We start from the raw sequence: 13,496 nt of genomic DNA, 5'->3' as shown, positions 1-13,496 counted from the left end.
CAGTAATGATCATAATGACTGCTTTTTAACAATTTCTATTCAATATTATTGTAATTTTCCTAACAGCTGTGTAAAATATATACCTATATACCATCATCCCATTTTTAGTTGAGTTAATAAGAATTAGCTAGCCAAAGTAATACACCCAGACACGGCCAGTAAGTGATAGGATAGGAATTTTGATCCAGTGGGTCTGATTATACAATCTGGTTCCTTATCACTGCAACACTTTGTGAAGCCAAATAATCATCTTTTAGGAAAACTGGCCATTTATTCCAAGCATCATTTCCTCCTCTGTAAAATGTGGATATTACACCTACCTTGCCTGCTGATGGGATTATTGTAAGAATCAAATGAGGTAATGTGCGTGGAAGTTCTTTGAAAAGTGGAAGAAGCACACACACATAGATACTGTGAGGAATCCCTGCATTTACTAAGTAACTGTATAGTATGTGTCCAGTATTCTGCCAGGCACTGTATATCCATTATTTCATTTGATTCTCACAAGCTATTACTTGTTTTATTTATGTTTATTTATATCATTGGAAGTATTAGTAGCCCCAGTTCACAGAAGAAAATACCTACAATCACACAGCACAGCTAGCAAGTGAAAGGCTGTCAGTCATTTGGGGATTAGTTCAAGGAGTTGATTTTCTCCTAAGGCCTCACTGAGATCTGCCACATGGATTTTAGAATGTTTCCTTAGCTCTTTCATAACGTGGCCTTATGCTCGATTTCCCCCAGCAAAGGGAAGGCTAATGATCCTCCCTCCCTTCTGCCTCATGTACTGTTCTCTAGACTGTTATCCCTCGTGTCTGTTCCCTGGACTCAGGAAAGTGTTTTCAGCTGAAGAATTTAAAAACACCATGGTTAAAATAAACGTTTTTGACCTTGGATCCAAATGTCCATTTGGATTCTATAGGACAGTGGATCCTAAATTCTGAACAACTGACTTAGAATTATACATAGTAATTAGCAGAAGCCCTAGAGACCAGCTGGTCCAATCACCATCTTAATACATGAATCTTTTTATATGATACTTGATGTGGACTTACAGCCTTTGCTTGAACAGTCCATTGACAAGGATCTTCCAGTGTTATGATGAGGCAGGCTCTAGTTGTTAGAAAGCCATTGGTTATAATGAAGTAAAACTGCATCCCTATAACCTCTACGTAATGATTGTGTTTCTGTAGCCAAACACGTTATATCTTCTCTAACACCCCTTCAAGCATTTGAAAAACAGCTAAGTGTTCTCCTTTCCCAGGCTGAATATTCCATTATCTCAAGCATTCTTTTTAATTCTTACTTTCTAATTCCCATATTCACACTGATAATATTCTTTTTTTTACATCTTTATTGGAGTATAATTGCTTTACAATGGTGTGTTAGTTTCTGCTTTATAACAAAGTGAATCAGTTATACATATACATATGTTCCCATATCTCTTCCCTCTTGCGTCTCCCTCCCTCCCTATCCCACCCCTCTAGGTGGTCACAAAGCATCGAGCCATCTCCCTGTGCTATGTGGCTGCTTCCCACTAGCTATCTATTTTAGGTTTGGTAGTGTATATATGTCCATGCCACTCTCTCGCTTTGTCACAGCTTACCCTCCCCTCCCCATATCCTCAAGTCCATTCTCTAGTAGGTCTGTGTCTTTATTCCTGTTTTACCCCTAGGTTCTTCATGATTTTTTTTTTCTTAAATTCCATAGACATGTGCTAGCATACGGTATTTGTCTTTCTCTTTCTTTTTTTTTTTTTTTTTTTTTTTTTTTTTTTTTTTTTTTTTTTATAAATTTATTTATTTATTTTTGGCTGTGTTGGGTCTTCGTTTCTGTGCGAGGACTTTCTCTAGTTGTGGCAAGCGGGGGCCACTCTTCATCGCGGTGCGCGGGCCTCTCACTGTCACGGCCTCTCCCGTTGCGGAGCACAGGCTCCAGACGCGCAGGCTCAGTAGTTGTGGCTCACGGGCTTTGTTGCTCTGCGGCATGTGGGATCTTCCCAGACCAGGGCTCGAACCCGTGTCCCCTGCATTGGCAGGTGGATTCTCAAACACTGCGCCACCAGGGAAGCCCCTGTCTTTCTCTTTCTGACTTACTTCACTCTGTATGACAGACTCTAGGTCCATCCACCTCATTACAAATAGCTCAATTTCATTTCTTTTTATGGCTGAGTAATATTCCATTGTATATATGTGCCACATCTTTATCCATTCATCCGATGATGGACACTTAGGTTGTTTCCATCTCCTGGCTATTGTAAATAGAGCTGCAATGAACATTTTGGTACATGACTCTTTTTGAATTATGGTTTTCTCAGGGTATGTGCCCAGTAGTGGGATTGCTGGGTCATGTGGTAGTTCTATTTGTCGTTTTTTAAGGAACCTCCATACTGTTCTCCATATACACTGATAATATTCTTACATTTGAAATATCGCTTTCAAAATATGGCACCTAGAATAGACCATACTACTCAAAATGGAGTGCCCAGTTCAGAGAACAGCAGAGTTCCTCCTTTCACTGGTCTGTCATCATATTCTACTAATACACCTGGGAATGTTTTAATGTTTTACATGGATGGAACATGCCATTAGTTCATCATTAGGTGCCATATTCGGTCAACCAAAACCTTGAGGGCCTTTGTATCACTTGAACTTCTCTTGAATCAGGTCCCTCAGCCAGTCCACATTGAATTGGTCTGGTTTATTGGTGAATAACACTTCTGGTCCTCAGTGATCACCTTTCTTTTCTTAGTTATGTTTCTAAAACACAAACTTTGTTTTATAAGAGGTCTCAAGCATATCCTTCTGTGGTTTCTAGAGATCACATTTTTTCCCTTTTTCTGAAAACAAAGGTACTTTCCCATCTGGACTGGAGATTTTTAACTCATTTAAGTTTTCTTGTAACCTTCTGTTCTTATTCCAGTTTCCATTTTCTCTCAGCAGTATATGTTTTAACTTCTCCAAAAAAGAGCATTCCACTTAGTAGATAAGACAAAAGCAAAAGAGAGGTTGAGTAGCAGTCCCGTGCATTGGTACAGAAAGACTCATAGAACATCAGATCTTGCACATTATAATTATTTATGACTATATGGTCAAAATTACATATTTTAGAATTTTTCATCTCTATTGGGCTGTACTGTATTTTCAGGGTTTCAGATCATGAAACCATACATATCTCCTCCTTTAATCTGATTTCTTTCCCTTATCTTCATTCTTTATTTTTTGTGTATGTAGAGAGAAGTGTCAGCTTTTTAAAGGCTACTTAAAGGTTTGACAATTTATTTCATGACAAATATTTATTAAAAGGCTACTAAATGCAAAGATGAATAAGACAGTTATGACATTTATTTTATGACAAATATTTATTAAGAGCCTACCAGAGAAAGAGAAACTGAGAGACATATTTGAGAAAGTAGACATTAACATAAATAACACAGTAAGCAAATATGTGTAGAGGTCAGTCAGGATAAATGCCAGTATGGGCTGCAAACACAACCTGCTAGCTTCCAAGACTGAAAATTAGAAGCATGGCAGGGGACACCGTTAAACTCCATCCAAACAAAATGGGTAGTGGTACCTAGAAGTGTAAAAACAGGTCCATAAAATGCAAATTTTAATATGCCACCATCCTCTTATACTTAAAATCTTTCAATTGAAACAATATAAAATGAGGATGACATACTTATGACATTATGTTTAGTAGGGAAAACAGGATATAAAACTCTGTATACTGCATAATCATGTCTATATCAATAGCTAGAAAAATGCATGAGAAAAACCTTTCCAAGAAATGCATCAGATGCTAACAGCAGAGGTATATGGTCTAGAGCTGATTTTCATCATTTCAAAAAAATTCTTAAATGTGTTTTGCTTTCAGAAATGTTTAAAAAGATAAATTAAAAGCAGTGGTCTTTCAACCTTGATTCCTCCACAGCATCCAGGTATATAGCTGATTTCTTCACTGGGGAAGAGGGACATGGTACGTGATCCCCTCTCAGCTACTTTGCGTTGAGAGTCACTGAGGAAATAAACTGGGTCTTTAATCCAAGTTATCCACGATACGGGTCTGCCTGCCTGTCTTGGTAGAACCCACCTACCTTTACTCAGTGAACTCAGTGGGGCTCACTGAATAACTTCCTGTCCTCTCTAAATGTAAGTAAACTCACTGAAAAATGAGGATAATATCTACCCTGAGGATTATCATGGACTAAATTATACACTGTGTGCAAAGCACCCAGCACCATGCCTGGTTCACAATAACACTCCATCATTCCTCTAAGGGAACTAGTGAGTTTAACCTTTCACGCTGTTAGGGTGAGATCAAGTGCTAGGAAAAGGAGGGTGAGCATTCCTTTTTAAACAAACTCCAACACGATATGGTTATTATCTCTCAAGTCTCCTATCATTTTCAATTCTCACCATTTTCTTTTCTTGTTTTAAAATCAGAATTAAGAATTTTAAGAATTTAAGCATTAAGACTTACACATTAATTCCAGAAGTGGGAACTACCTATCTATATGTTTCTTATTTGTTCTAGCACAGTTGACAGAAACCCTCTCCTATTCTCAGTTCCTTTAGTTTTCTTCTTTATGCCATCGAACCCCTCCCCATCAGCAACTTACAGCAACAGGATGACATTCACTCTCCTCCAAGGCAATTTAAGAGTATCTTGAGAAAGCCCTGCCCTGTGAAATGGATTATGTCAATCCTATTATTAATACATGCCAGAACATCATAGATCAGAGAGCATATTTTATGCGTATTATCTCATTTGATAGTGTGATAGCCTGTCTTTTCTTTATACTTTTATTCTTCAGCCCATTTAGAGCTGGATAAAACATTTCTACATGTTATATTTGTGGCTATTTCTCGTGGAGGATGGGAGGGATTAAGAGTGTGGACTTCTAGTATTACAGAAAATTGTCAAACTGTGACAGGTTCTCAGCAGGTATATATGGCGTTTATACCAAGTCTTTACAACCAGCATGGCCTGTGTGGATTTGTATACAGTAAGCTGGCTGCATGTTTTTTGGGTTTTTTTACTTGAAGTTTATTGGAAAGTTGAACTTTGAACTTTAAATTTTAAAATGTGAATAACTAAGAAGAGCAGCATAAACAGCCATGAAGAGTCCCTGTGCTGTTCGGGGCTCTTGGGGAGTTGGGGGAAAGAAGTGAGCAGAGAAGGAAAGAATAGAGCAAAAGAAAGCTCTTCCTCCAGCAGATTGAATGCTGTGATTTTAAAAGCTAAGTACAGTCCCGGCCAAAGAATAAATCAATTGGATACTGATATGTATTTAAAGGGGAAACATACACTTTCCATACTGCAAAGAATTACTGTTCAGGCATTAGTGTGTAAATAGTGCCGCAAATGCCCACTACTTAGCAAAAAAGCTTATATGCAGGGTGTTAGCAAATGCCCACTACTTAGCAAAAAAGCTTATGTGCAGGGAGTTAACATAACTCAGTTTCTCAGTAAACAGCTTGAATAGGGATTTTATATTTCAGAATATTAAAGTCAGTGCCGTAAAAAGTATCTTCCGCTTAGTATTCATGCCAAAAGATGAGCATCACAAAGAAGCAACCAACTTCGCAAATGTCATTTTAGCCCACATTTGTTAGAGGATTTTTGACTCATGAAAGAAGAAAATGATGCTATTTTAAATTAATTTTGTACTGAAGTATAGTTGAGTTACAATATTACATTATTTTCAGGTGTACAGCATAGTGAACGAGTATTTTTTGCAGCTTATACTCCAATGATGCAATTTTTATATCATTCATCATTTGGTGCTTTCAAGAACAGAGATGGCAGTTTTGATCAATGCAACTGAAGTCTCTACTCTGCACCAATCTAGAGTCAAGGAATGCTTACCCACCAATCATATGCCATCCTGAATCCAATAACTCATTTCCAAATGTCAGCCAACAATCTGCAGTCGGAAATGACCATGCTTTATTCTGATCTGAAATTAATTAACAATATGAAGGTGAAAATGTTAAGCTCCATTACTAACCTGCGGCTCTACCCACTTGCGTAAACATGGCTATGGGCAGCATGGCTTCCTTCAGAATCCTCTCCAGCTGTGTCCCTGTTCTCACCAACAGGTGCAGGGCCACATTTAGACTCCCCACCGAAGTCTTGTCTGCCCACATCTTGTCACCTGCCAAGCAGAGACAAATAAGGAGCAAGCACATCCTGTCCTCTATTTTCCCCCATATGTACTTTAAAGAGTCCCCACAAGGTGGCAGGATTGTAACATGCTGAGATTGATGAGCCACTGCTATTTGTATTATTGTTTTAACACATTTCAGAGATCAGTGTTTCCAAAATAACACAGGTAATGTATCACATCCATAAAGATGATGCCCCCCCCCCCCGAGCTCACACTGGCTTGGAGGAGGACAATTCATCTTTCAACAGCCATTCTTTAAAGGTTCCTTAAAATTACCTCATTAGAAGACCCTTCCTCTTACCTTAGATTTCTATGGGAAGCAGGGTTGAAAATGTCCTTAATGACAAGACCATTTTATTCTCGTGCAAACCTTGGGGCATTATCTATTCCATCTCACATGGTCCTTCTTTTTTTTTTTTTTGCGGTACGCGGGCCTCTCACTGTTGTGGTCTCTCCCGTTGCGGAGCACAGGCTCCGGACGCGCAGGCAGGCTCAGCGGCCATGGCTCACGCCCGGGCCCAGCTGCTCCGCGGCCTGTGGGATCTTCCTGGGCTGGGGCACGAACCTGTGTCCCCTGCATCGGCAGGCGGACTCCCAACCACTGTGCCACCAGGGAAGCCCTCACATGGTCCCTCTTTAAAATGCTATTAGAAGGAAAAGAGCTGCTTGAGTGGCCAGGTGAGGAGCTCCACACTCTGTGGGGTGTGAGGGACAAGGAAGAGGCACAATCCATCCCACCTCCCCTTAACCAAGTGAGAGGAGACATCTAGGCTTTCACCAAAAACATTACCAGATTAGAGACTGTTGGAGAATTGTCTTCCCATTTGAATCCTAAAGTAGATACACAGAAAATCCTCTTACACTGGAACCTCTCTGTCCTCTGTCAACTGCCAGTTTTATAAAGGAAGGTGATAGTTTATTTAAACTGTTTCCCTAATATCCATCCCATTGCAAATTGATGACAGTAAATGTCAACTCGGATGTCCTTAAAGAACAATGAACTTACATAACGGCTTTATACTTTGAGTTTACCTAACAGAGTGATGCATTTGTTATCACTTTCTTCTATAAAACTGGCCAATCTGAGAACACAGTTTTATTAGCCACTGTTTCCACCTGCTTCTCAGGATCCACCTGTTGTAAAAGTGAAGCAGAAGCCTCTCCGGGTAACACTATTCTTCCTAAATTTCAGGTGGGTGTATGTACCATGTAACACTTCTAAACAGGACCCTTCCAAAGTCAAAGGTTTTTCTAAAACAATGTAAGCAGGGCCTTTTTCATCTAGAAAATCTGATAACATGTAGCAGAGCTGCTCAGCTCAAGACCAGTGTTGGAAATCACGTGTCCAGTCTACCAGCAAGCAAGGTTAGCATGGTGTTCAGGCCACAATGCCCTAAACATGTAAAGACAAAAGGTCTCCACGACAAATAGCTGCTACCAATAAAAGACCTACTCTTTACAATAGCCACTTTGATAATTTTAAAAATTACATTAGAAAAGTTGTTTTATATTAACATATATTTGTAGCCACTAGACAATGTTAACAATAACACGGAAATAACCTGCTGGTGGTTTCCTTTTAGGCTACGCATTATAGTTCCCTAATTCCTCCACATCCAGTGACCTTTTCAATCCCTCAGTTTTCAGAGCTGAGGGTTTAGAGATATTTTAGCTAAATTCTGCCCCTGATGGACTCCCAGCAGGTTGGATTCTCTTCGAGATTTCTGAGGAAGATGGCAGGCTACTTACGTGTGTTGTGATGGTCCTCGCTACAGGAAATATTGTGAGAGGTTGATAAATGATCCCAGGTCTATTAATAGCATCATCGAAGGCTGAGACATTAAGCTACCAAGGCCTTTCCATTTGGGCTCTTTTTGCAGTCTGGGTAATAAGAAAGGTGCCACATGTTGATTCCAAGAGAGGCCATTCAGCTGTGTGAATAAATAGCATGCTCCTCTTCTACCCGCTGGGTTTTTGCATATCTGTGTGAATTTCAGCCACAGTCTGCTCTTTGCAACTGACCATCTCCTGGGAAGCAAGAAGGGAAATACTTCCATAAAGCCCAATTTTACAGCATTTCAAAACACTTAAAGCTTTTTACCTGCTGTGGCAGAGTGCTCCATTTGACTAAGCTCCAGAGAAAAGAGGGCAAGGCTTTTCCTCATCAAGTAGAAATTTCCTGTGCGCTGATGAGTCATCTCCAAGGTACACCCAGGGAAGAGCATGCTGCATCAAAAGCCTGCCTTGGGCTGTTTGGGAACCTCTGCTGAGTCAGCGCGCACTGGGGCAGTGGCCCATCCAGAGCTATTAAGTGCAGATCTTTAAAAACAGATGTGTTGTTGAGAGCAGGCAGGTTATTTATTTTCTCATGTACTTTGTGCTGTAAAAGACTTCTTAAGCAGCTTGTACTTGGAGCTATTTTGTGAAAATAGAGACCAAGGAAAGGAATTGTGGTTTTGGTAATTTGAGGAGCCTTGATTAACTATTGAGCTGAGGGTTACAGTAGCCAAGTAAGGTCTACCCAGTCAGGTCTGGCTATGTAATTGGCAGGGCCCAGAGCCAAGTGAAAATGCAGGGTACCTTGTTCAAAAATTATTAAGAATTTCAAAATGGTGACAGCAGAGCATTAAGCTCAGTGACTACACAGGAAGTCTGCCTCTGAAGCTAGCCCTGCAGCGAGCTCTACCTTGTAAGCACCCTAGGAAGTTGATCTTTGAACAGTGGCAGTTGAAATGGTGTATGGCAGGTTACATTAAAAAGTGTGCTGGGTTGCCTAGCAACGGGCTAAGCCTGAATGGGCTGACTTGCAAGTTGAGATACACCAGCTTGAAAGTCTAAATTCATGGAAACCTTCTAGCACCGATAATTTTCAAGAAAAAGTAAGACGGTGGGAGAGAGAAATGGGGAGGACAAGAAGGACACATTTTTCTACTCTTGTAACCCAGTGGCAAGCTTGTCATTTTCCCTGTTCAGTCTTCTAACGATATAACTCTTCATAAATGAAGTAAGAGTGAGAAGGAAATTCCAGTTTTCTCAGAAGTATAAATAATAGGTTTCCTTAAAGGATAATGAAAACATGCATTAATCAATGAATATTTTTGAGCACCATTCCTTTGGCAATGCAAAGGTGCAGTATAAATAGTAAGTACCTACTATGTAGTAGAGTACAGAGATAAATAAGAGACAGCTTTCATTTCTAAGGCGCTTAAACGAGATTTTGTGAGAACATTAAACTAAAATATAAGAAACCATTAGACAGCAGCATTACATTTTTAAAGAGTGGAGTCCAAAATCTCTGTTCCTTCTCTCCTTGGTATTTTACAGGGTCCTTGTGCTGCAGAATCGGAACCAGCTCTCCTGATAGGGAGCAAACAGTTTGGGCTTTCGAGAAACAGTCACATTGCAATTGCATTTGATGACACCAAAGTTAAAAACCGGTATGATTTATTCTGAGATATTAGACAAGAACCGATAAATGGAAGTACTAAGTATTTGTTTATTCAAGTTTAATTAACTATATTTATTAATAAATGAGGTGAGCTTTTTTAGTTCACTGAGTACCGTAAAGAATAGAATTATATCAATATTTGTCTGAGCCTGAGAAGCCAGTTTAGGAACTCAGCAGACCTGGATAGTCCTCACCTTGGAAAAGTTTGTTTTGCTATCCTTTATGAAAAAGCACCATGATCAGATGCCACTCTATCCTAGAATAAGAACGTTCTTATCCTTCTGTTTTACTTCGCATACTTTTATTTCACAGTCTCACCATTGAATTTGAAGTGCGAACTGAAGCTGAATCAGGCTTGCTCTTTTACATGGCCCGGATCAATCATGCTGATTTTGCTACAGTTCAGCTGAGAAATGGATCGCCCTACTTCAGTTATGACTTGGGAAGTGGTGACACCAACACCATGATCCCCACCAAAATCAATGATGGCCATTGGCACAAGGTAATAGTCCCCAGGATGCTGGCAGTGCCCTACGAGGGGGTTACTGGGTGGCAGCTGTCGGCATTCCCCTGGTGCCAGTATTATCTTGCCAGTGCAGACACTGACTCTGGCACCACTGGAATGTGGCCGAGGCTAAAAATAAAGTAAGTGCCGTATACGACTGCCCAACCTTGGAAAATGTGATCAAACCTGGGTAGGTTTATAGTTGACCACCTCCATACCTCATCATGGTACTATAAGATTCCATCATTGCTGTACATCTGTGGTTCCCAAACATCTGTCCACAAACTAGGGCCAGGCAATTGAAGACATTTCCAATACTCTAAGTAAGTATTATTATTATTATGGGACAATGGACTGTGTTAATCATAAAGTTCTATGTATTCAATTTAAAGGAATAATATTTATTCTAAGATTATATTTCCTATTTTTAAAGTGCTAAAATAACCTCTCTTTATGAAATAATATTTGACCAACTTAAAAGCTGGCAACACTAAAATGGGCCCTATGGCTGCCTTTCCCCCCTCTCCCAACCCCACCGTGGTCTGAGCACACCAAGAGTCTGAGAATCTGCTACCTCATGTTTAAAGGCCTCTGGGGTATCATTTCCACAAACAGTCATTTGGAACAACTTTTTAAATGTTGGCCTTACACCCAGAAGCTGGTACTATTATGGGCACAGAAGGTTCACCTGCCAGCTTACTGTCCTCTTTGGCATGACTGCAGGTAGATAATATACTGCCTGATTAAAACGAAAACTCAGAATTTGTCTCTGCACCTGCGGTAACCTATCAAGTAAAGCTTCCCTAGGTGGACCAATTAAATGTTTAATTTTTAGAGTAAGATATTATTATATATTGGATTTTATATATTAACATATTTGGACTTGTATCATATAGAAAGCCAAGGAACCTGAAAAAAATATAATATAAACGCAAAGTCAACTAATTTGTTATCTAGAAATAAGAAATTTTCTAGGGAGCTTATGACTAGCAAATACTTTATGCAGGAGCTCTCATTAAGGTTTATTCTCATCTCTGGCTAATAGCATAATAAATATGACACTTGAGAAAAAGACATATTGTTGGGCTACAGTGAGGCAGGGATTACGCTAAGTAGCCAAATTAAGGAGGGATTTTATCCTTGCAGGTTTTTAGAAAGTTATTTCCGAAACCAGAATAGATCAGTGTAAATAAGGTCTTACATTACTCTAATCCTGATGTAGATTCGTTTTTAAACCATTATTGTACTCCAGCATTTTACAAGGTTACATGCTCCTTTTCCTAAATTCAGACTCAAGGATTTTATGCTCAAGCTAGTCTCCACACTTTTTATTTCACTCTGCCCCAGAAAATAATTCAATCCACTCCTGTCATTTCAGCCCAGTCAGCCTTCCATCTTCCTCCCTGACTTTGTACTAATCAGCTGCTGCAGAAATGGCAGTGCAGCCCGGATGCACTGCATTCCTGCAATTCTGCACAAGAAGTGCCTCTTAAGCAGAGGGATGTAGCATATCTGCAACTGTGCTGGGAAGATCAGGCTTTGCTCAATCAAACCAATGAACTTTTGAAATTGGACGTGAATTTTGCAGCCCACTTAATTCATGACAGGGCTCTCAATCTGCAAGTTTCCTTACAACAAGCATACCTCTTGATACAGATGCTCACTTGGCAACTATAGAAGAGTCTTCAATCTAAAACTCACCCAGGAAGATTTTCTCCTCCTTTGGAGATGGTACTAATGGAAAAGACAGACTTTGAGACACTCTGTAAACAGATTTAATTTCACTTATATTATGGGTTTAGCACATATTAGGCACTCAGTAAGTTGTTTCACTTTTTCCTAAGGAATATCTTGAAAGTTCTTATGCTTATACTCTGCATATTTGAAATTTATCTATGATTGGTGTTAATGATGCCTCTTCTTTTGGTAGATTAAGATTACTCGAATTAAGCAAGAAGGAATTATTTATGTAGATGGTGCCTCCAACAGAACCATCAGTCCCAAGAAAGCTGATATTCTGGATGTTGTGGGAATGCTGTATATTGGCGGGCTGCCCATTAACTACACTACCCGAAGAATTGGTCCAGTAAGTGTCTAATTTGTTTCTTTGTGGCCTAAATAGCTGCCTGAGTCACGAATGTATTTTGAATTATTAGGTCACATTGGCCCATGACCAATTATAGATGAATAGGAAATCATCTTTTCTGAGAAGTGACAAATTTTCTAGACAGATCTGACTATGAGAGGCAATATTGCACATCAGAGTGTGGACCCTGGAGCCAGACTCCCTTGGTTTGAATACGTGCTTAACTGTTAAGTAGCTGTGTGATCCTGAGCAGGTTACTTAATTTTTTTTTGACAAAGGTCCCTCTTTTGTAAAATAGTTTAATAATAATACCAAACAAGCAAGGTTGCTGGAAAGATTAAATGAGGTAATATATTTAAAGTGCTTGGAAAAATACCAAGTATATAGAAAGCACCAAGACAACAAGGAAGATGATAATGATGATATTGATGGTATTGTTTCAGGACTAGAGATTTAGCAAATATTGAGAGATGCAGTATCTAGAGCAGTGATCCCCAACCTTTTTGGCACCAGGGACCAGTTCTGTGGAAGACAGTTTTTCCACAGACCCGGGGCGGGCAGGTGGAGTGGCACAGGGTTGTTTTGGGATGATTCAAGCGCATTACATTTATTGTGCACTTTATTTCTATTATTATTACATTGTAATAGATAATGAAATAGTTATACAACTCACCATAATGCAGAATCAGTGGGAGCCCTGAGCTTGTTTTCCTGCAACTAGATGGCCCCATCTGGGGGTGATGGGAGACAGTGACACCCGAAGCGTGTTGCTTATGTCCAGTCTACTCCGTAAGATGCAGCTTCATTGTCACTTGCCACTCACTGTTAGGGCTTTGCTATGAGTCTGCAAACAACCGATTTATTATGGTCTCTGTGCAGTCAGACCTCTCTGCTAATGATAACCTGTATTTGCAGCTGCTCCCCAGCACTAGCATCACTGCCTCAGCTCCATCTCAGATCATCAGGCATTAGATTCTCTTAAGGAACGTGCAACCTAGATCCCTCGCATGCACAGTTCGCAGTAGGGTTCGCGCTCCTGTGAGAATCTAATGCCGCCACTGATTTGACAGGAGGCGGAGCTCAGGCAGAAATGCAAGTGATGGGGAGCGGCTGTAACTACAGATGAAGCTTCACTCACTCTCCCACCCCTCACCTCCTGCTGTGCGCCCAGTTCCTAACAGGCCACGGACCAGTACCGTGGGGATTGGGGATCCCTGATCTAGAGTACTGTTATCCAATACGGGAGTCAGAATTTAAAGTCCTCACAAGTTTTGTGAATCAGTAT

The 13,496-nt window shown here is 40.1% G+C and overlaps 1 protein-coding gene across 1 annotated transcript in view; it reads left to right on the top strand.

Moving 5' to 3' along the window:
- The window catches only part of LAMA2 (laminin subunit alpha 2), a 614,367-nt gene that overhangs the window by 583,910 nt on the left and 16,961 nt on the right, over positions 1–13,496 (top strand). Inside the window, exons 59-61 of the mRNA XM_060114490.1 lie at positions 9,497–9,609; positions 9,933–10,122; positions 12,056–12,211. Coding sequence (XP_059970473.1) covers positions 9,497–9,609; positions 9,933–10,122; positions 12,056–12,211 — 459 coding nt within the window. The remainder of the gene's footprint in view (positions 1–9,496; positions 9,610–9,932; positions 10,123–12,055; positions 12,212–13,496) is intronic.

This window comes from Mesoplodon densirostris, chromosome 12, assembly GCF_025265405.1.
Source record: "Mesoplodon densirostris isolate mMesDen1 chromosome 12, mMesDen1 primary haplotype, whole genome shotgun sequence".
Lineage (NCBI taxonomy): Eukaryota > Metazoa > Chordata > Mammalia > Artiodactyla > Ziphiidae > Mesoplodon > Mesoplodon densirostris.
The sequence above is the reverse complement of the archived record's forward strand: the minus strand, read 5'-3'. Positions and strand labels throughout refer to the sequence as shown.